General features: G+C 52.0%; 1 protein-coding gene across 1 annotated transcript in view; it reads right to left on the bottom strand.

Moving 5' to 3' along the window:
• Positions 1-2,319: 2,319 nt before the first annotated feature.
• The window catches only part of PDE10A (phosphodiesterase 10A), a 203,292-nt gene continuing 182,076 nt past the window's right edge, over positions 2,320-23,535 (bottom strand). Inside the window, exons 17-22 of the mRNA XM_075554279.1 lie at positions 20,706-20,861; positions 15,686-15,858; positions 13,767-13,878; positions 11,183-11,263; positions 9,295-9,383; positions 2,320-8,228 (exon numbers count right to left, since the gene is read on the bottom strand). Of these exons, the coding sequence (XP_075410394.1) occupies positions 8,111-8,228; positions 9,295-9,383; positions 11,183-11,263; positions 13,767-13,878; positions 15,686-15,858; positions 20,706-20,861 (729 nt within the window). The 3' untranslated portion in view covers positions 2,320-8,110. The remainder of the gene's footprint in view (positions 8,229-9,294; positions 9,384-11,182; positions 11,264-13,766; positions 13,879-15,685; positions 15,859-20,705; positions 20,862-23,535) is intronic.

The raw sequence follows: 23,535 nt of genomic DNA, 5'->3' as shown, positions 1-23,535 counted from the left end.
AGGAGCCCAGCGGCAGAGTGGATCACACATCGGGCGGCCAACCCCAAGGTGAATAGTTAGAAACCACCAGCTGCTCCGTGGGAGAAAGACGAGGCTCTCTGCTCCAGTAAAAATTCCAGTCTCGGAAACCCAGATGGGGCCGTTCTTCCCTGCACGACACGGTCACACTAGGACTCAGAATCGATGTGATGACAGTAAGTTTGACTTGGGTTTAACCTTTCCTGAAGAATTCCACCCTCTCAATGCCACACCAAAAGGCCGTTCCCTGAGGGATGTAAAGCATGTTCCTTTTCCATGCTCTTTGAGTTTGGGGCCCCAAAGGAAAGGCTGAAGGGGCCAGGTCAGGGATGGAGGTGCAGGGGTAAGGCTGACAGATTCTCCCAGGACAGCTCTTTCCCCGTGGCAGAGATGAGCAGGGGCACAACCATCATGGGGGAACGAAATCATCAGTACGTTTCTCGGCTTTCCCATGTTCCTAAAACGTCTTCAGAATGATCCCCCAGGATCCTCCTGCATCCTCTGGAGGAAAATCTATGAAGGTCACCCCTTTAAAAACGAGAATGTCTCCGAAACAGTCAGCCTGGCCTTCTGAGCTGACACCCCTCTCCCTGCCTTCCTCCCTGAGATGCCCCATCAGACGCAAACGGGTCACTTTAGGCAGACCAGCGCTCCTGTCAACTTGGTGCCAAGCCTCAATGATTTGGGAAGATGTCTACTCCAGGTGTGTGTTCAGAAATTAGATATTAACCCCGACCAAACATGAAACTGATACTTTCTTTTTCCTTTCTGTTTCTTGAAGGCTTCCTCATAAGACTCAGCTGTGTGTATGGTTTAGCCCTATAATGCCTGCATTTTTAATTTCAGGGAAAAAATGGGTTTTTTGTTTTTATTCTTTATTTTCATAGTTATAAATATATATTAATATGTATATTTAATTAAATGTTATGAAAACCTCACGCTTGGCGTCACAGGGTCGGGCACTTGTCCCCAGCCTCCCACGGGTGGCAGTGACAAGTTTGGCCTGCTGTGCTTGGAATACACCCTAAACGTGGGAACCAGAACTGCGCAGCTTCACTGTCACTGAGCAGGTGGTGCTGAGGATGAATGCTGACGTCATAGACAAACCTGAGCTTGAGGCTTGTTATTTTCAGTGTGTTTGCTGGTTTTCCAGTGAGAGCAGTGATGTATCCTTCCACCCCACCCCTTGGGTTCTGGGCGTTAGAGACCCGAATCCAGGATTTCTGATGGGGTTTTGTGTTTGTTTGTTTTCCTGTGTTTTGCTGTTGTTTAAACTGTGATATGTGGTGAAAGTTTACAGAGTAAATTCATTTTCCAGTCAACAATTTCTACACATCTCATTCGATGTGTGCAGTCCCAATGTCTGGAGAGTTTTGAAGACAGCTTTCACGACCACAACCTGACCACCTCCTTACTCCACAGAACATCCCAAGTCTTCCCCCACAAATGAGAGCAAATGCTACTTCAGGAATTAGGGCTCCCTGACCTACCGGAGTAGAGCTGAGTGCCTTCCTTGGGGCCAAGGCTTACTGGGGTGGTGTGGTCATTACATAATGTCATGTCAACTTCAATATATATGGATGTGCAGAGGTGGAGTCTAGCCTGTGAATCAGGTCACAGCTTGATGGTGCCTCCTTATGGGCGTGACCTTCTCATAAGGAGGGTCCTGGGAATCTCTCCCTCTCTTTCTGCCTTTCTGCTGATGAACTCCACTGGGACCTGACAGAACCATTTGATGCAGCCACCTCCAGTGGATCCACATGGCTTTGCACCTACCAGCCTGTGACCTTCCTGCACTCTGCATCATTGCATGTGACTGCGGAGTCTGAAGAGGGACTTACGGACTAGTATCAGACTTGTGGACTTGAGTTGGACTTGGATGGGAGGTTTTCAGTATATTCAATTACTTCTTGATATAAAGCTCTTTCTTACACATATGAGTGTTTCCGGAAGTGTTTCTCTAGTCAGCCCAGCTTCACACGGGTGGGTGCCTCTGGACACTTAATCCAGGGAGCTTGAGCTGAATGCCTGCAGGTTGAAGCGTCCAGTGGAGTGGTCCGCCCCTTTGGGCACTGATTAGCAAACCGGAAAGAACTCTGTACCATGTCCTGAATAAACAACTCAGCCCTGAGCATGTCTCACCGGTATGCCAAGTTGTTTACCTCTGTAATAAACCCTTCCATCATGAATTTTTTTCTGAGAGTTCTGCATAGCCCCCCGCTATGGCTTTAGAACCCAGGGAGAGACCGTGGGGAATAATAAGACAGCGCACACGGAAGATGGTATTTTAAAAAGTCTGTATTCAATTATTCACACCAAAGGATAGCCATTAAAATTATGAACAGGTCTAAATATATTTGATGTATCATACATATATATACTTTATATGTATAGTTACATATCGACACAAGGGCAGGGGGCGCTGCTCTAAGCGAGTGGGTCACACAAAGGTGGCATCTGCAACATCACACCCACATGTGCATATGTACCTGCGAGCAGACTGATGCCCCATTTACGACCTGCCTTGGGGAACAATGAGGGTGCTACTGGCCAAACACAGAGCAGGACGAGGCTGCTTTTCTGAAAGACAAAGACTGCAGACGGCTACGCGGGGTGAGGGTAGCGAATTACACACATGTACAATATGTATACTTTACAAATGCAAAGTTAAGACCTCTTTAAGTTATTGCCCTTATGCTTGTTACAAAGATGTGTAGGTGCCGCACACACAAAACAGCGATCTTTTCAGTTTCTAGCTAGCGGGCTGGGGGAGTGTGGGTGGATGATGCTAAGTTGGGGCTCTGTCTGTTCCCACGAGTGCAGTGCCCATCCTGGGACACACACGACTTGGGGACATCCCAGCAGGGCTCTTGGTCAGCAAGGTCTCCCCAGCAACCTCCTGGGAGCCCTCGCTCAGAGGGCTGGAGGCTGTCGATTTTGTTCCCATAGGCATGTGAAGGTCGCCATTGCTTCCCATGAAGAGCTGAAGAGGTTGCCTTTGGATACATTTTGGCAATTGTTTCACAGTGTTTGGGGGCGAGCACATTGATTGGGGTGGGCCTGTGGGCTAGGTGAGTGGGGAGGGCATTACAGGAAAGTATTTCCCGTGGACTCATCTACTGGACTCGCCACCCGGATGCTCATGAAGGCATCACCTGTCCAGCTCACAGCAGAGCCCATGGGGACAGCCCACCTCCCCACAGCTCCCATGTTAGCCAGGCGCCTGGGCTGTTTCGGCAGAGAGCTGGCCTGGGTGCTGAGGTGGCCACGGGAAGAGATAAGGACCCAGCCCAGGAGCTCAGACTCGGCGTTTGAGGCGAGTGAGAGGACGAGAAAGGGAGGCCATTGGGAGGGTGGCACAGGACCAGGCAGTGTTTTGTTCTGTTGTACACAGGTGGCCATGAGTCGGACCTGGTTGGACGGCCCCTGACCAGAATACTCTGTAAAACACGTGTGCAATTGAACTTACACGAGGAATCAAAAAACCCCACCTCCACTTGTGTCCATCCCCCACACCTCCGAGGGCTGCAGGCTGTGAGAGGGAGTCTGAGGGTCTCCGGGGGCCCCGGAGAAAGACTGAGGAGACCAGAGACTCCGAGTGTGGGTATCACGTGCTAGGTCTTTGGGTTTTACACATTCCCCAGGAAACTGTGTGTGTGTGTGTGTTCCCAATTTCAAATTCACAGACGTAAAGAACCCTGTGGGGACTTTAGAAAAACATTTAAGACAGATGTCCTCTGGTTTTTGCTAATTTTGATCATGACACCATGCATTTGATTCTTCAGACAACCGACACAGCAAGTTTTAAAAAAATGAAAACAGAAACACCTGCCCGTCCCGTCCCAGGGTATCCTTAGTTCAGATGTAGATGAGTGTTCAAAGGCATGAGAAAAATCCAGGTGTGGATAGAGACTGATGCTGAGGCAGCCACATAGACACGCACTGGGGAAAAGCAAGGGGTGTGTGTGTGTGTGTGTGTGTGTGTGTGTGTGTGTGTGTGTGTGTGTGTGTGTGTGTGTGTGTTGGGGGGGCAGCCTGCCAATGGCACATTCAACTAATTTACAGTTCACAGGGCATGTTCACTCAGACACATCCTTGTCCCCTAGGCTGGCTGAGTGAATTTGCCTTTCAAGGGTTTCAGCCTTACGGGAAAACAGCCAAATGCAGAAAGCAAAGACCTGCTCGAGACCTATGCAGGTGGATGTGAAGGTCAAGTCTGGCATCATGCTGATGTGCTGAAACCAGACCCTAGGGCAGCAACATCAGAATCAAATTTCTTGGGAGTCCCAGCCCAGAGAGGTGAGCCTGAGCCTCTGGTTCCAGTGCCAGGGCGAACTGTCCTCGACAGAGCCTCACTCTGCCCAAAGCAGTTGACCTTGACCCTGTCACTTCCTTAGTCTCCAATCATGGCACACCAGGCAAAAGGGAAAGAGCGGTATTTCAGAGGAAGGCCCAGGTCAAGGCCAGGCAGGAAGCGCAGTGCGTATTAAAGCTCGAACCATGAAGAGAACGGGCCATGTTATGTCATGTACCCCAGGCTCCATCGACGTGGCACGTCAGGTGACCATGAGTGTGGGCCTCTCCGGGTGTACCAAGCTCATGCCCAGAGTGTGTGCGCATGCCAACACAGCAAGAGCAACTGAAGCTGCATGTGCAAAACTAAAAATGTCTATCTATTCAGAAGGCATGCCGAAGAGAGGAAACCGGCAGGGCACACACGTCAAGTTTCCCATGAGTGCGTGAGCACGGGCCACCTGGGCTACCAAGAATGACCCCTGGAACATGTCCTTCTTGATGGCGGGTGGAGTCCGTCGGGATCAAGGACAGTCGGGGTGGTGTACTCCTACTTGATTGGTTTCCGGAGACCAGCGGGGCATGGATCCCAATTCCCACCGATCAGGGGCTTCTCTCTGAAGAAGGTGTTTCCCCTTGCATGGCGTCTTCTTGTGAGTTTTTCTGGTGACTGGATTCAGAGTCCACTACTGGTCAGCCATCTGCTGGTAGCTCCTTCCATTCTGCTTCCACAGCCTGCGTGCCAGATGCCAGGCTACCGGTGGGTGTTTGCCTCCCCCGAGAAAATGGCAGTTAAAGAAAATAGATCGACACACCCTACGTCTGGACAGATCATGGAATGGTCGAAGGTGACGAGGAGACTCTGTCTTCTGTAAATCAAGGGGAGACCACTGTAAACTGCTGCAAGGTAGCCCTCTGTGCCGGCCCCCTCACTGAATATGGAGAAAGGACCCCTGAGGCCCAGCCGCCCCAACCAGAAACTCGTTGAAAACCTTGGGGATGCAAACCATGTGGTTCTGCCAAGGAAACATCTGGAAGGAAGGACAATGCCCAGGATTCAAAGGTTGACCTGTGAAATATCTCTGCCAAAATACAAACCGCTCCACTCTTCCCCCACCCCCGCCAAGAGGTCATGCACTGAGCAGCACCGCTTCCTGGACCGAGTTCTTTGAGGTTCTCCTGTGGCTCCTGGGTCATCTCATACCCGGGGGAAGGCGGGTTTCACCAATCACAGGAGGAGGCAGTCCTTGCATCCAACGCTGCTTCTAATGGACGCTCTTCCCCAGAAGTCCGCCAACCAGCAAATCCACGTACACCTCTCTGGGAAGTTGCTCCACTGGCCACACCGTGACTATGTAACTTGGCGACATCCAAGGGGAGAGAATTTTCCAGAATCACCTTAGCAGAACAGCGGCCAAGAAAGACATCAATCGCCACGCAGTGCACCGCGTGCACACACAGGATCCGTCTGACGCCGAGGGCAGAATCCAAGCATTCCTTTGAAAAGCCCTTAATCAAATAACTACCTTAAGGGAGAGCCCTCCCGCCCGCCCTCTGGTCCGCCCCAGGGATTGATTTGGGCTCCAGAATTAAAGAACTAACTTGGTCCACTCTTGGGTTGGCACCGAATCTGGAGTGAAAGTTTCACGAAGCTGGATGGGCAGTCATGTGCTGCTGTTCAGAATGGGGTTCTAGGCTCCTGTCGTCACATGGACCAAACAGGCTTCCTCGCCCATGTGCTTCTCCAAGCATACACCCTTCCTAACATGGCAGTGGCTGGTTTTTGAAGAATGGAGCTGGGTTTTTTTAAAAGTAATATATTATTTTTAATACGCATACTTGCTTCTCTGTGTGTCTATTAAACATAAGGGGCTTCCAAACGTTTGGGGGAAACATTCCGCCCTCTATCTGTCCCATGTTTTGCAATAACTTTTTGGAGACCCTGATGCTTACATACGTGTGTACAGAGGGGGGCTTGAAGAAAGCTCCATTATCTTCCAATTCCCTTTATCCAGAGACATTCATAAGTGTGCACGTTGTGCCTACGGTGAGTGTGTGTGTGAGGGTGTATGTCCCCCTCCCCTGTGCTTAGCTGTTACATTTGCCTCTCATCCTGCCATTATCACAGAGCTCCATCGAGAGAGCCAGCAAGGTCCCAGGCCAGTAAGGAAATGAGACCCATAGTGTCTAATTTTCACCATGCCAACAATGTCTGCGGCGCGCTAACACAGACATGGAGCATGTTGTGAGCCCCTCCCCATCCCACTTTTCTCTGCACAAGAGCCAAACTCCAGTGAACACCCCTGTCTGCAGTGATGACCATGTAAGAGTTCAGTTTTTAAAGGTCTTTCGTGAAAAGCCACGCTCCCATCATACCCAACCCCGGGAGAGCAGCTCCTTGTGTGTGGATGGGCCTCCCCGTCTCGAGACGCCCCATGAGACCGCCAGCTCCATTCTAATGGCAGGCTGGGAGGTGGCTGTTCAGGACTTCCTGGGGACCTTCCAAATATGAGAGCACACCAGCAGGGAGCGGACTGCCATTTCGGGTAAGGGGCTCACAGCGTGATGCTCGGCGAGGTGTCCCCAATGTGTAAATTGGCAGGAATAATAGGAAGCCAGCACCTGACACAGAAAAGAGGATCCCAACCCGGGCCTCTGTGTAGATGTTTGCCCGGCAGGGAGAGAGTATAAAAACGGGAGACGAAGTAACTGGCACTGACTGTGTAGACAGACCATTGCTCATTCCACAGCAAGGGCGTAAAGCCTCGGACAGACGCACAACGTGGAGGGCCCTGGGGGAAGGTGGGGGGAGGGGGGCGGCGGCAGACCACAGTCACACCCTTCAAATCAACTCCACAAGTATCTGGTGAGAAGCCCAAAAGCTGAAGTTGCAATTCTAGGGACCCAGGAAGAAGACTCACAGTTTCCAATTCACATTCCCGCCCCTCCCCCCACCCAGGCTTGTCCGTTAAAATACAGTAATATGCCCAGCTTCTTCTTGCTTCTCTCAGCCAAAGGCCTAGCAGATAATGAGTGGAAGAGAGGAGGAAAATAAAGAACCTTAAAACATAGCCTCTGGTGTCTTTTGGGCTCCCTCATTCCTGCCTGCATCTCCTCCAGAAGGCAAGAAAGCCTCCCTCCTTCAGGGTGAGGATGATCCGGTTAAGCCCTTAAGTCTGGACTCAAAGAGGACACTTGTGAACCTCCCCCAACTTTGGAATCAGCAGGCAAGCACGGCTTTGACCCCCCTTACTCCTCCCCCCAACACACATACCCCAGGGCAGAAGCAGGCTCCTTACACCAAGGGCCTCAGCGGACAGCCCTGGGGCTGCCTACTGCCACCCAGATAAAATAGAGAGATGGCAACCCACGTGAAAACTCTCATGTGTAACCAACCACGCTGACACAGCATCAGGGCCAAAGCCAGGGTGTAATGTGGCCATAGTACCATGATCAATCCTCCCTCGAAAAGTACAATGGACAAGCACCCCCTTCTCAACACTGGAGGTCCGGCGCCTGGGCAGCCTCAACCACAAGAGTCTGTCCATTGGGAGAGGCCAGTCCACACACCACAGGGAGCTCCCGGGATGGCCACCTCTGGAGCACGCAGGTGTCCTGGTGGAGTACAGACGCGGTGGCCATGGGCATCTGGGCGAGACAGTCTCCCGGTGTTACCTTCTTGGATAAGTGTGCCTGCATCCCGCTCCCAGGCATGGGGTTGGGTGGTTTGTCTCCCCACAGAAATAAAAGGAAAACACGGATAAGCAGCAGGATGAAGCTCCTCCCTGGTCGTCCAGCGTCAGTCTTCCAAGGCTGACAGCTTCTTGGGGGCACTCTCCGGGGCCGTGGGCTGCGTCATGACCCATATGGGGCTCTCCTCCCCACGGATCACCTTCTCCCACTGGTTGAGGTTATTTCTGGTGAGAGAAGACACCATGGCAGGTCGCCTTTAGAAGCGCGCCGTGGGCTGGGTCTTGGGAAGCCGCCAGCACCCCGTGGCTTCCCTTAGCGTCTCATGTCTCGGCTGACAATGGGTGATGCCCACGGGTGGTTCTCGCTATGGGGTTTGGTTTAAAACCATACCCTCCCCTCACGACCATGGTACAAGCGTGCCACCCCAAGTGCGGGCATTGCCACACATTTACAAAGACCCATAATCCTCAATTCACCACCACTCCACCCTGAGTGTGGGCATGGCACTGCCATGCGCTTACCGAGGGTCCCCATCCCCAAGGCCTCCAATACTTAACCTGGGGTGGAGGATCACACACAGCTCCTCGATCCCCCCTCCCCAGTCCCGAGGGAACTTCTTTTAAAAGTAAAATCTTTTTTTAAAAAATGCAATCTTTTCACTGAGTTTCATCAGCAAAAGAGAAGAAGAAGAAGAAGAAGAAGAAGAAGAAGAAGAAGAAGAAGAAGAAGAGGAGGAGGAGGAGGAGGAGGAGGAGGAGGAGGAGGAGGAGGAGGAGGAGGAGGAGGAGGAGGAGGAGGAGGAGGAAAAGGAGAAATGAAGAGGGAGAAGAGGAGGAGAGGAGGTGGAGGAGGAGGAGGAAGGAGAGGAGGAGGAGCAGGAATGAGGAGGAGGAGGAGAGGGAAAAGGAGGAACAGAAAGCAAGCAAGCAGAAAGTAGATCAGGTTAGAAATTTCCAAGCCTAACCCTTTCTTTGGAAGAGACTAGAACTGGAGGAGGAAGGAGCAGGCGGCTTCCCTTCAGAGTTTCTCCTGCTTGTGGCCAGTTACTGACAAAACCCCTGCCCCAAGGACCACCTCTCAAGAGACCCTCATTTTTCAGCACAGCACCTGACCCCACATTTGGTGATCTGATGAGCAGGCAAACACAGCCCATGCCAGAACCTGGCTTTCTGCAGAGTGGAACTGAGACACACCCGCGGACGGAGTGCCCGCCCCCCGCCCCCGCCCAGCGATGGTTCTGAGTTTGCGACCTGTTTGTGCAACGCCCCAACCTCGGGCAGCTGGACGGACCTGCAGGCGTGGAGGAGCGGCTCCGTGGGCGGGAGGATCTGGTGGAGGGTCGTGTAGCAGGGGATGGCCACTGCGTTGTAGAATCCAAGCTGCTCCGGCCACGCACAGGGAGAGGGACAAGAGCGCTCGTTAGCAATCCCAGGGCACCACAGGGAGAATGACCTGGTGGCTTCTGAAGCCTCATTGTCACTGCCGATGCTCTGCTCTGGCCCCAGGTGACATGGGACTCTGGAGACTCACAAGGGACTCGAGAGAAGTGCTTTGCAGTAGACCCCAGGGACCAAGTGTGCGGCCATCCACAGCCACAGACCTGGGGCGGGCACAGCCATGCTCTCCTGTGGCAGCGCGCACTGGAAAGTGGCTTGCTGCGGATGCGGATCCATTTAGAATGTGTTCTAGTGTCTACTATTCTCTACTTTCTGTGTGATTCAGGGTTTGTTTGTTAGTTTGTTTTTTAATTTGTTTTACTCTGTTCTGTTGTTAGTTTTTTGGTTTTATTCCTTTTGTGATATTTTTTGTTCATGAGATCTAGGGTAGATAAATCTATAGAGATCGTAACTGGATTAATGGTTTCTTCACTAGGGGGTGGGAGTGGGGCGAGGGGGAAGGGAGGCTGGAAGGAAGCAGGGAGCTAATAACAGTGAAGAAAATGTTCCAGAACTGATTTGTGTTGTTGACTGTACCACTTTTCTTGATGCAGCTGAACTACTGAATTGTATGCTATGTGAAAGATATACCGGGAATACTGTTGAAAATGAAATAATATAAAATATTTTCAAGATATACATCATCTGTTTCTTATACATTTAAAAAATCGATCTTGAGGTTTATAAAGAACCTGTCGATTTTCAGTGGCAGGGGCCCACACAGTAGGTGAGCGGTGGGGTCCTGTGTGCAGTGACCTGTCATATGTCTCACGGAAGACTCCTGCCAGCGTTTCATGGGTGTGTGGGGAGCAAGCAGAGTGTGGCTGCAACGGCCCAGCATGCCCTGCATCAAAATTCCAAGAGCAGATTCCAGAAGGAGCCCAGGCCTGAGGCTCAGTCAGAGTCGGCTGGATTTGGATCTTGTATGACTCTTCCTCGCCTGCCATCTCAATCTCGGGGGAGAGGATTGTTGTGAACGCCTGGGAACAGGGACCCTGCAGGGCAGAGCAGGGTTGCTCCACGTGGCGTCTAAGGCTGCACATCTTTGCGGAATCAGGCTGCTTCCCCTTGCTCCGGTAGACATGGGTTCACGCTGCAAACCTTTCTGTTCCCCACTGCCTCACCCACTGCATCACCAGGCTCCTCCTTACACAGTCCTGGCCATCTGCACGGAGAAGGGCTCCTGGGGCTACACACAGACGCTACATCCTTCCCAGCCACCACCCAGTCTTGTGGCTCCCCAGGCTGCCATCATCTCAGCTGGCTCCCAAACCCAGATCAATGGGACCGAGTTCTCCAACACCTAGGAGAGTCTTCACTAGTGACAGTTCGTCTGACAGACGGTGACCAGAGGGTCAAGGCCCTGCAGGGTGAACTGCACATGTCTATGTATGCACCACCAGCCCGGGACTGGCTCATCCTTGTACCCCAATCGTACTGCAAGGAGGGACGTGACTTCCATCACCACGTGGAGCACAGGTTCCCAAACTTATTTGACCGACCGCCCTCTTTCATGGTGGGGGGTGGGATTTACTCAGCACTCCTCTGGCAACTGAAATCATTCTCACTCTAGCCCACCATCCAGGGTGCCATGTGGGCAGCTGCTTTTGCCACCCCCACCCCCCCCTTGGAATGTCCCACCACCCCATCCCCAGGGGCCAGTACTGCCCACTATGGGGAACATCGCTATAGAGCCTTAGGACTACTTTAGACCACTTCACTGTGAACAAGGTAATTCATACTTGGCCTTGAGGGACTTCCCCCCGTTTGTCTCTGTCCATCATGGGGATGGGCTGGATGCCCAGCTTCTTCATCTCATCGCCCTGCGATCAAAGGAGAAACAAGCAAGTCAGACTCTCCCTGTTCGCAGCCAGAACACCATCCGTCCAGGCACGCTCTGGCCTTTCTTGGCTGGTCTGCTGGTTAAAAAGATGATGTCTTTGTTTCCTGACCTAAGAGGAGTGTGGACCATGGACACATCCTGCTTTGGCGTATTATCCGTGATGGTTCTTCTGGCCCGGCTTTCAGGACGCCCAGCCAGCTCTTCTATGCTCACTCTGCAGAAGGCAGGGAATGTTACCAGGAGAGCAGAGGTAAGGTCTGCTGCAGAGAACCAAAACATGCACCCGTGTCAGACCGCTCTCCTTGTCTGCTTCCAATGGCGTCTCCTCTGCACTGGATGGGGTGAAGCTAAGCCCTAGGAAAGGCAGCTGGTAGAACACTGCCCCTGAGGTGCCAAGGTGAAAGCAAGCAGCGTCATGGGCCAAGACATGTTGGTAAAGATACACAATATTTATTCCCTAGCTGCATGTTATCATGAAAGTTATTATTACAGGCTCTGGGCTAAGTCATTAGCATACAGCATTGCATCTAATCCTCAGGCAACACTATGTATGAGATACAGACAGTGACACCACCCCCACCCCCTGTGCCCCCCCTTTTCAGAGTTTTCAAAACTAGCTGGCTCATTGGGGGTATTTGTGAGAGGCAGAGCTTCTTCCCACATTAACTGGGATGGCTGGCGATTACACGGGTGTGATCTCCAGCCTGGTCTTTAAAGACCAGGCCTGTGAGAAATGCTAGGATGTTAACAGCCTCTGTTCACTGAAGAAGGACAAGACTATGCATCAGAGAGCCAAGTCTACCACGTGAGAGCCAAGTTCACTGCCACGGGGTCGGTTCCCATCACCATGACCCCACAGAAGGGGGGGAACTGTCCTGGCGTGTCTCCTAGACTGTCACTCTATCCCTTCATGGGAGTAGAAAGGCCCGTCTTTCGCCCTCGGAGTGGCTGGTGGTTTCAAACTGCTGGTCTTGTGGTTGGCAGGCACAACGCGCAACCCTAACTGTTACGCCCCAAGGGCAAACCCTACTAAGGAGATATCATATTTGCATGCGTATTTTATTACAGAAATACAGCTGTTGCCCTGTGAAATATGTCCTTCTTGAGTAAAACTGTTTTCCAAACAACAAGATGCCGTCAGCCTGCATGTCCCACGTGGAGTTTAAGGACACTGACTCTAGAGCAACCACTCCTAGCTGCAGCCTAAGTTGGCAGTGACAGTGCGCGCACACACACACACACACACACACCTGACGCCATCTTTCTCAAAGGGGTCTGGCCATCCCTGGGTACAACAGAGAAACCCATAAAGCATCTACGATAGAAAGCCCCTGGGCAGGCTGCCCAGAGAAATCCCCACATGAGCTGGAGTCCAAGCTTTGGTTCCAGGTCATCACCATGGTCTGGCTTACTGCTCATGGAAGGACCCATGCTCATAGACCATTTCTGTTGAACAAGCTGCTGTGTTGCCCATCCTCTGCCAGCAGCTCTGAGGGGGAGAGAGGAGAGAGGAGGCTTTCTACTCCCGCAGAGTTACAGTCCCCAAACCCACAGAGCAGACCCTGACATCAACTATCATCAGATTCATCACTGGCAGGTGAGCAGACAGTGCAGTGTGTCTGAAACTCCTGGTGTGGGTGGTGGGAAATGATTGTTCTCCTGGCCCATTGGGTCGCTGTGAGTCTGTATTGGCTCAATGGTGTGTGTGGGGGGGGTGCCTCTCCTGATGAATCACTAACTATCAAACGCTTGTCCTCCAAATGTACTTTGATTTCTTTGAGCCAAAGCAGAGGCCTGGAGCATTTGGAGGGTTAGTGTGTCCATCAAGGAAGCCTAGTGAGGTACCCAGCGGGGGGCGGGAGTAGAAGGATGCTGGATACTACAGACTTACGGGTTACTCACGAGGAGATGGCTGGAAAGCACAGTACTGATCACTTAGATGGCTACATTCAGGAAAGGCTTTAAGGGAAGTAGATAATTTATATGTTTGTTTCACACGTCAGGAGTTCTCCTGAAATAGCCGATTATCAGATTCATCGACAGATGGGCAGCGTTCAGTGGGTGTGCACGTACTTATAGCTTGACGGGAAACAATTATTATCCTTAATTTCTACCTGTAGGTCTAGGTAACCCAACAGGCCGTGGGACAAATGCCTACCTGAAGAGCGGAGGACACGGACGACACGCAGATGCTTACTGGACGACAATCCATCAGCCTCTAACGAGGAAAACCGTTGCCTAACTGTTCAGAAAATATGCTACGACTCCTTCAGTTGAGATAAAAAATGTAGACACTACTTAAGTGAGAAATAGCAAGCTGCTGCTTCTTATCACCCATCTACCCCACGCCTGAGCACTCCCATGTGTGAATATAGCTGACAACTAGCAACATGAGCAACTAAGGTCTTGATTATTTCATTCTCCACAAGCCCTCCTCTGTGTGTTATATGTTGTGCATGTTTATATAAAACTCGAAGACATACCTCAGCCCAAAATTCTGCGTATATATCATTGGCCGTCAGCTTTGTCACAGGCCACAGCTTTGTCACGGAACAGAGGTCGCAGGCGGTCATCATCAACCCAATGACACGGTCTCTAGAACGCAACCATAGGACACTGGTCAGCTTGGCGGCTGCAGACTGGTCGCACAATCTCGCGAGACGTCAGCATTTTCGGGAGTGAGGCTTCCGTCTGTCTTCCTTTGGGACGGGGACAAGAACACAGATCGGAGACACGCAGCTCTCAGACAGGCCACGGACCGGTATGAGCCTCGGTCGGTCCTACCTCAAGTTCTCTGAGGGCATTCCACATGTCTGTGGTCGGAGTATGTGAGGCACACAGATCGGTCTGTCTCACAACAAGCACAGCCCAAACGCTTGCTGGCCAGACTTGGCCTCATGTACTTCGGGCATGTTGTCAGCAGAGACCAGTCACGGGAGAAGGCCATCAGGGTTGGTAAAGTGGAGGAGCAGCGAAAGAGAGGGAGAGCCTAGACAGGGTGGACGGACACAGTGGCTGCCACCAACGGGCTGCAGCATCAGCACAATTGTGCAGAGGGCAGAGGCCGGGGCAGCGTCTTGTCCGGTTGTCCACAGGGTGCTATGAGTTGGAATCTGCTTGACTGCACCTCACGACAACAATGGTAATGGTAGATATGAGATCGCCAAGTCTCTGGTGGCCCTTCTCCCCACCCGGAGGAGCCACGGAAGTCAGGCCAGGTGATCGGCTTCCATAAGCAGTCCAGCCAGGAAAACTGGCAGCAGCAGTTCTGTCCTTGTTTGTCAGGAATTGAGATCCACCTGACGGCAAGGGGTAAATGTGGAATGCCATTTCTATATGCCGACCACCTGGACTTTCTTAATATGACTCGGATCCTGAAAAACAAGCCCATTAGCATTTTCTCAGGAGCCGGCCTTTGGATTCTAGCAGGTCCATGGCCCGCCCTGGCTTTTCTGAGACGCAGTCATCTGCTCTCTCTTTGCCGTGTCTGTTCCTGCAGGGCCAGCTTGCGTTCCCATTTGTATTTCCCTCAGCCTCAGCACCTCCTGTGAGCAAGTCCTTCGTGGCTGCTGCGAGGGGCCATCCAGTCACTTCCGGCCCATGGAAACCCACGTCCAACAGAACAGAACACCGCCCGGTCCTGTGCCATCCTCATCGCTGTTCAGATTGGAGCCCAGGGTTGCCACGGTGCCCATCCATCTTGAGGTTCTTTCCTTGGTAGGGTACGCCTCGACGTCACCATGTGTGATGTCCTTCTCCATGGACTGGTCTCTCCTGACAACATCCCCAGAATATGAGAGATAAAGTCGCACCATCCTGGCTTCTCAGGAGCATCCTGGCTCAACTTCTTCCAAGACAGCTTTGCTTGTTCTTTGCACAGCCCACCGTCATCTCAGTATCAAATGTGTTACAGATAGATTCTTCTCCGGTCTTCCTTATTCTATGTCCAACTTTGACTTTGACGTGCTGATGAGGTGACAGAAAACAACCTGGCGATGGTCAGGCGCACCTTAGTCCTCAAAGTAACCTGCTTGCTTTTCAACACATTAAAGAGTTCTTGGGCAGTAGATCAATAAAATGGATTTATCCCATTGTCAATGATCCAATAATGGAACTAAGACCCCAGGTGTCTACAACCTGAATTGAAGAACATCTCAAGAACAGATTTGATGCATTGAACACTTAATGCCAGGCATTATGGGTCTTCCGATGAGCAATTCTGTAAATCAACACAATCTCCCCAAAGCATTTCTACATCAAATGCACATCTGAAAAGCAAACCGACATGAATTTTGTTTGTTTGTTTGCTTGTGTCATCCCCCTCCCTCCCTCAAACAGGCATGTCGTCCAGGTAGCCTTCCCCCAGGCTCCGGAGCACCGGTTTGTAGAAGACCACGTGTACCTGTGCGATTGGTTGTTGAGGTTCAGCGAGCCAGTCTGGCACATCTCCGCCAGTTGCTTCCTGTTCCCGAAGTACAAGGCGAGGTCCGTGGCAATGATGGCTTTTCGGATGATCTCCAGCACCTGCTCGTACTCCCCGGAGCTCAGCGTGGAGAAGATGTTGTGTCCTTCCAACTGTGAGAAAAACACAGATCGGAAGCCGCCCACGACACACACACAGGCAGTGCCCACCTGACATGCAGGTTTCAGCTCTGGAGGAAACTAAAGCAGCATTCAAAGTGACGTTGAAACGGGCAGCATGTTGGCTTCTCTTTACAAAAAGGACCACACAATGGAGCTACCTTCACTACATGGGACTATTTAGATGGCGGGGTCATCTCTTGTTCCAACAAAACCCAACCACACCAACCGACCTTTTAGTAATAGTAAAGGCACTCTCGTGGTGCTATGGATTAGATGTGGAGTAGCTGCTGATTAAGGTCGGTGGTTCAAATCCACCAGCTGCTCCTGGGGAGAAAGGTGAGGCTGTCGGCTCCTGTAAAGATGTACCACCCAAGAAATGCAATCGATTCAAGGCAACTAACACCACCACCGAAAAGTCACAGGGTTACAAAGAAAATGCTGAGAGCCTTCGGACAAGCTCCAGCAATGCCCGATGCTAACAGGAACCAAAGGCAGGTGGGGATGCGGTCAGTCTGGTTTTCAGAGCCATCACAGAAGCCGATGTCTTTGTGGTCTGGGGCTGTAGGCGGACAGAGCAATATTTCCTGCAAATGCTTGTAAAATGTTACTATTCTTAAATAACACTCCCCCTGGAAAAAACCCTGAAGCCCTATGCTTCCTACCTTTAGCTCGGAATTCTATACTGGCTTGCTGGTCCGCCTGACCCCCACACTTCCCTCCCTCCTCACCAACTTGCCCCAAACTGGACTGGGGGGCTTTTTAAGATGGAAAAATCTATGGAACTGATCATGTCCCATATCTCGAAATCACACAACACATTGATATTTAATCACATGATGCATCCAACCACTATACCAGTGTATAAAAACTTAAGACTGTTGGTGGTGGGTGCTATAGAGTCGGTTCTGACCCATACCAACCCTATGCACAGCAGGAAGGAACACTGCCCAGTCCTGCGCCATCCTCACAACTGTTCCCAGGCTTGAGCCCATTGTTGCAGCCACAGTGCCCATCCATCTCCTTGAAGACCTTCCTCTTTTTTTTGCTGCTTCTCTACTTTACCGGGGCCAGGTCTCTTCGGGACATGTCCTAACTATGCAAGAAGTCTTCTCACCCATGCCTGTAAGGAGCACTCTGGCCTGACTCCTTCCAAGACGGATTGGTTTGTCCTTTTAGCAGTCCATGTACTTTCAATATTCTTCTCCAATACCACAATTCAAATGTATCGATTCTTCTTCAGTCATCCTTATTCAGTGTCCAACTTTCACATGTCTATGATGCAGTGGAGAATACCATGGCTTGGGTCAGGTGCACCTTAGTCCTCAAAGTAACTTCCTTGCTAGTCAATGCTCTAAAGAAGTCTTGGTCGGGAGGTTTGCCTAACACAATGCATCCTTTGATCTCTTGACTTCTGTTTCCATGAGCATTGATTGTGGAGCCAAACAAGATAAATCCTTGAAACTTCAACCCTTTCTCCATTTAGCATGATATTACCTATTGGTCCCATTGTGAGAATTTTGGTCTTCTTGACATTGAGTTACAATCCATCCTGAACACTGCAACCCTTGATCTTCCTCAGCAAGTGCTTCACGTCATCCTTTCAGCAAGGAAAGTTGTGTCATCTGTGTATTGCAGGTTGTTCGTGAGCCTTCTTCAATCCTGGTGCCACACTCTTCTCCACAGAATCCAGCTTCTCCGGCGACTTGCTCAGCATACAGACTGAAAAAGGATGCTGAGAGGATACAGGCCTGTCCACCCCTTACCTGACTTGAAGGCATGCAGTGCTCCCTTGTTCTGTCGGCACAACGGCCTCTTGGTCCACGCACAAGTTCTGAAGGAGCACATCGAAGTGTTCTGGAAGCCCCCTTCTCCTCAAGGTTACCCACAGTTTGGTATGATCCACAGTGACCACAGTGGCGTAATCAATAAAACACAAGTAAACACCTTTCTGGCATTCTCTGCTTTCAGCCAAGATCCATCAGACCTGGGTAGTGATATCGCTTCTTCTGCCTCCTCTTTGGAAAAGTTTGACTTGCACGTGAAATAGGTGATATTTTCCTACAGGTTGAGCATTCTGTTGCATCATCTTTCTTGGGAATGGATACAAATACGGATCTCTTCCAGTCAGTTGGCCTAGTAGCGGTCTTCCAAACTCGCCGGCATAGAGGAACGTGTGCTTCCTACGCTTCGTGAGCTTGTCCAAACACTTCAGTGCGTGTGCCATCGAGGCCTGGAGCCTCGTTTCTGGCCAATGTGTTCAGTGCAGCGTGAATGTCTTCCTTCGGCGCCACTGGCTCTTGCTCGTATGCTACCTCCTGAAACGGTAGGATGTGAACTAGCTCTCATTTGGGAGTAGCGGCTGTGTATGACCTCCATCGTCTTTGGATGCTTCCTGCATCATTCACAAAACAAGGACTAATGCTAACGAAATATCACACCGGAGGCCACACCTCTCACTTTTCCATCCAGTGCTGCCACTTACTGGTTGTGTTGAAAGCAGTTAAATGCAGTCACGTGTTGCATGGACATTAGCTCACCCTCAGGAGGGGATGGACAATAAAGATGGAAAAAGCCGTGTCCAGGCAACTGACGTTCCAATAAGCGGCTGAACGAATGCTATGGCATCTATGAAATTGTGGCCAAACGGCTTCTCTTGGAGTTCAGTGAGAAGGAGAACAAACCCAGACTGACCCCCAGGTGGGTTTGGGTGGCCAGCGGCCGCCTCTGTCTGGGATACACCTGCAGATAAGGACAGACGAGGAGGGCATCTGCCTCCCGCATTCTAGTTTGTGAGCAAAGGAAGCATGGAGTCCAACGTCCACAGTTGTGCCGCCATCGGCAGCAAACGCCATCTCCTGCGAATGGCCCGGGAGAAAGGGGACAGTGCCGGAGGCAGTGAATTGTTCATCGGAGGGCCCTAACACGACGTGCGGGGAGGACTTTCTGAAATGGGAACCACTGTCCACAGCAGGTGACGATTCAAGATTCACGGAACTACGAGAAAGCCTTGTTCTCCACAATGAGAGAAATCATCGTCAACAGGTCTGTCAAAGGACTTCATTGATGTGGTGTTTGCAGCAGGCAGAAGTCAGGGGGGGTCCAAGGGGGATGGCTTCATTCTCACCCCGTTAGGAAAGAGAATACATAAATATATCCCCACACTGGCATGATCCCAACACAAACGCTACATCACAACCACAACAGCAACCACCTGGAAACAGAACGCATCTGGGTACATGTCTGGGAAGAAAACGGTCCACTTTCTTGCCCACAGATGTTTTCTAAAAATAGTCTACTGAGTGAAGACATGCCAACCACCTTCCAAGCAGGGGCCACCCCGCCCAGGGTCCAAGGTGACACACCTGTCCGTGTTCTGCGACATGAAGCCTGTGATGTCCTGTCTCTGAACATTACCCAAGTGGTTCTGTCCACCCTGAGTCCTCTTACCCACAGGTCTACACTCGGTCTGCACTGGCCACACTCATAGCAACCCCCGTGTGCTAGAGGCTGTGGGCTTATCATTCAGGACCGCAGAGCCTTCGCATGCCTGCACACTAACACAAAAGCAACTAAGACCTGAGTGTGCTGAGGAGCTCAGGGGCCTGCCACAGAACAGTGGGTGACCCAGGGCCACCCAGGACTCAGAAATACGTTTCTGGAGGGGACATCTGAGTCAATCTTGCTCATTGGGAAGAGGGGTCCGAAGGATGGGGGTGAGGAACACAGACAAACTCCAGGAGCAGGAGGAGCAGGGATCTTCATCAGGCAGTGCCCACTCATCAGACAAGCCTGTCTCCTAGAAGCCAGGATCACAGCCTGGATGCAGAGGGCCACTGGTGCCGCAAAAGCAGGAGGGCAGAGACGGTGGCATACATGTGGAGGACCGATCTGAGGAGCTCAGAGGAAACACAAGCCTGCCACCCCTAAGCCAAGCCTGCTTCCTGCAGACACGGGGAGAGAGCAGATGTATCCCTGGGAGCTTCCAGGGGTCCACCTTCCTGGAAGGAGGGATTGCCTTCCTCGCTGAGAAGCCATCAGGTCCAGCCACTGACCTTCCACTGGGAGCTGAGTGCTGGTCACTGCGCCATGGCTTAGAGACAGGGTGATGCAGGAGGGGAGAGCCACATGATGGATCAAGCCCCAGGTGTGGTGTGCAGAGGTGAGTGGTCTGAGGGAGTCAAGTCCCCACTTCCTACCCAGCCGCAGGCTCAGGGGGGACACAGTGTGATGGTGGCTCAGGGGAATGCAAGGCTGAAGAGTCCCTGAGGGTCCAGAGCCTCGCCACCCCTACTGCTCTCCTGCCCTGCTCCACATGGTGAAGCGAGGCCGGCCATTGGCGGGGGGCATCACATGGCACCTTGGCATCAGTGGTTAGAAAAGGGCACACAAGGACTGTGGGCGTCCACCTTCTCAGGCTCACTGCTCAGCGTCTTCTTCTTCTTCTTCTTCTTCTTCTTCTTCTTCTTCTTTATCATCTTTCTCCTCTTCCTCTTCTTCTTCATATAAACCATTTTATCTGGGGCTCTTACAGCTCTTGTAACAATCCGTGCATCCACTGTATTGAGAACTTTTGTCTACATGTTGCCATCGTTATTTTCAAAACCTATTCGGTGGTGGATGGTCCAGATGCTGGCCCTGCACACTCGCCACAAGCCCCATCGGCTCAGTGACTGGAGGGAGAGAGACCTGCAAGCCACGCGTGGGGCAACCAATGTGCAGACGTTCCAACGCTCTCCTCAGAAGAATCCTCCTCCATAAACCCCATGCCTGCAGAGCGTGGCTGGGGTCCAATGCTGAGTGGCCAGGCAGGGGCTGAAGGGGCTCCCGCGGGCTCTTACCTGGAGGATGGACACGGTCTGGGAGAAGTGGTGCTGCTCCATCGTGGAGGTGGAGTAGAGAGCAGCCAGCGGGTGGTCGAACTTCTGCAGGTAGCTGTTGCTGAAGCCCCGGTGGTCCAGGTCATGGCAGAGGCAGGCGATTAGCAGCCCTTTACGCTATGGGACAGATGGAGCGAAAGGTGATCATGACAGGTTTGGGGGAGTAGACCTCTTCATGTGGCTCTTCTATTCAAGTGACTCCCACCAAATGAGTTGGGAAGGGATTGGGGGTGGGGACAATGCCAGAAGGGTGTGTGTGTGTCCCACCAGTAGAAGGGATGGGTCTAGTTGAGTTGTCTTCAAAGCAGCAGCAGAAGCAGCAGAGAGAAAGCCCACACCCTTGGAGAACATGTTCCAGATCTCTGTCTGAAGTGGCAGGGGCCGCCCAAGACCAGAGGGACCAGGCACTGTGGCACAGAGATTCAGGGGAGCAGCCCTGAATCTATGAGGTGCCTTCTCATCTGGCCTGAGACTCTGGGACTGTGGGACAGAGCAACAGGTAGGCTGGCTTCCTGGTCCATGGAGGCCAAGGCCAAGGCCAAGGGACCGCGTAACTGAGAAAGTAAGGATGGGAGAGAGATGCAGCTGCTGGCTGCGGGGAGCTCTTGCTGTGGAACCAGGGACTGTATCCTGACTGTCTGCTGAGCCTGGTTTGTGGGAGCCTGTCTGTCAACTTCCCTGGTAGGGCCCCTGAGGCATGAGCACTGTCGGTGGGTGAGTTCTCTGGGGTCACTGCAAGGAATGACTGAGCCCAGGACAGGAGCACGGTGGCATGGGGGGAAGGGTTAGTGTCAGAGTCGGTAAAGAAGAAGAAAGCGTGTAGGCATGTCTGACCCCTGCCTCGTGGTCACAGGGAGCCAGAGGAGGCCAGGTGTGGGTGGTGTGCCCAAGGTTACTGAATGCAACAGGGACCTGGGATAAGAGAAGGGTTAACTTGGCCATCAGCCAACATCGGAGGTGGCCACCAGCACCCAGGGTCTAGCTGTGCCTCTTACAAAACGCCCTGGACAAGCCCGTTGCTTTCTGTGTGGGCTCAGTTCTGCTTTATGCTCTCTCTCCTTTCTTCTTCTTCTCAGAAACTCAACAGTCAGACTCCTCCCCAGTTTCCCCGTGTTGTTTCTCGTGACAACGGGGATAAGAGCAGAGCATGTTTTAAATCCAGCTCTCTGAGAGCAGCTCAGGCCCAGAGACGCGTGCGAGCACGGGTGGGAAAGATAAATGCCCCATCACATGAAGATTAAACACCCTCTTTGTAAATACAGAGATCTAAGCACTCCTGTCAGCTTTGGGGGATTCTTCTGTAGCCAAAGCCATGTGAATTTGTTGTCATTGTTGTTAATATTATTATCGTTTTAAGGAAAGTGTCATAACAGGATCCATTCCAGAAGCAGATTGGGAAATTACATCAGAGTCGAGCGATAGCAAGGCCATGTTCTTCCCACCGATGCTGCCTTCCCCTCGGCTCCCACAGCTCCAGTGCACCGTCCCGCTATTGCTCGGGCTCACGGGCCATCTGGTGATGGAAAGACAGACGAGGGGTTCGCCCCCTTCATCTGAAAAGTCTCCGAAGGACGGGTTTTACTGAAGTGGGAACTTGTTTACACAAACTTACAGGAGAAAGAACAGATCTTCCCCGCGTAGCCTGCTTTTATTTTGGAGATAAGCGATTCTGGCTTATACGTGGCTGTGATCACGGAAATACCACCAGTGGTGGCTTCACCAACACACGCTGACCCGCTCTCATTCAGGAGGCTACAAGCCCTCACTCGGGGCACCAGGCTTGGAGGCAGCCTTTACTCTCTGGTCAGCTCTGGGGGAAGGTCCTTGTTCCATGGGGATCTGCATCATGTCGCCCTTGGTTTTCCCATCTGTGACATCACGGGGAGGGCCATGGCTGCAGCCCAGGGTGGGATTCGGCCTTGAGAGAAGACCACCCTCTCCCCTCAGAGGTGACCGCTGTCCTTGCTCTGCGGATCCGCTGTCGCCTGGAGTGTGAGGCAGGGCTTTCAGGGGCTGACGGCACAGGACAGGAGAGGGTGTGGGATTTGATCTCTGGGCTTCCTCAGTCAGCCTCACTGGCCGTGCAGCGAGTGGCCCAGGGAGAGGACTGACCTTCAGGCCTGACCCTGAATGGTCAGGACAATGCAGAGAGGAAATCAGCTTGGCTTTCAGAGGGAAGAAGCGCTGTCACTTCGCTGGGCCCTGAAGACGAGGATTACGACCACCATTGGGTGAGTGCCCTTGGACATCTCCAAGTCTTCCAGTGCTGAGATCCAGCTCTGCACCATGGCCTCAGGCTTGCAGGATCAGATAAAGCCCAGAGCGTCATTTTTTGTGGTGGACTTGAGACCAAATGAGCATCTCGCCCGTCGCTGGTTTCTCTATCCAGCAAGAGATGTACACCTGACCCAGGGCTCAGGGGCAAGAAGACAAAGTCGCCTGCTCACACCCTTCCAGAAGACTTCGGCTTTGAGAGGACGGAGGAGCGGAAGGAGCGATGGCTTGGAGCTATTTTGGTGAAGTTGAAAATTCTCCATCTATATTTCTTACAGGAGAGGATGTTAAGTACTGTGTGGTGTGGATTGAAACGTGGCCCCCATTTGTGTGTATGTGCGTGCATGCGTGGTGTGTGTGTGTGTGTGTGTGTGTGTGTGTGTGTGTGTGTGTGTGAATTCTAACCTTCTCGCTGCCTGTGGATGGGATCCTCCTTGGGAATAAGGGTTTAGTTTGTCCAAGAGACTCTCGTCAGCATAGTCTTGAGGCAGTCAGTGCAGAGTCCCCCCTACAGGTG

Source organism: Tenrec ecaudatus, chromosome 7 (genome assembly GCF_050624435.1).
Source record: "Tenrec ecaudatus isolate mTenEca1 chromosome 7, mTenEca1.hap1, whole genome shotgun sequence".
In the NCBI taxonomy this organism is placed as follows: Eukaryota; Metazoa; Chordata; class Mammalia; order Afrosoricida; family Tenrecidae; genus Tenrec; species Tenrec ecaudatus.
This window is presented reverse-complemented; position numbering and strand designations above follow the sequence as displayed.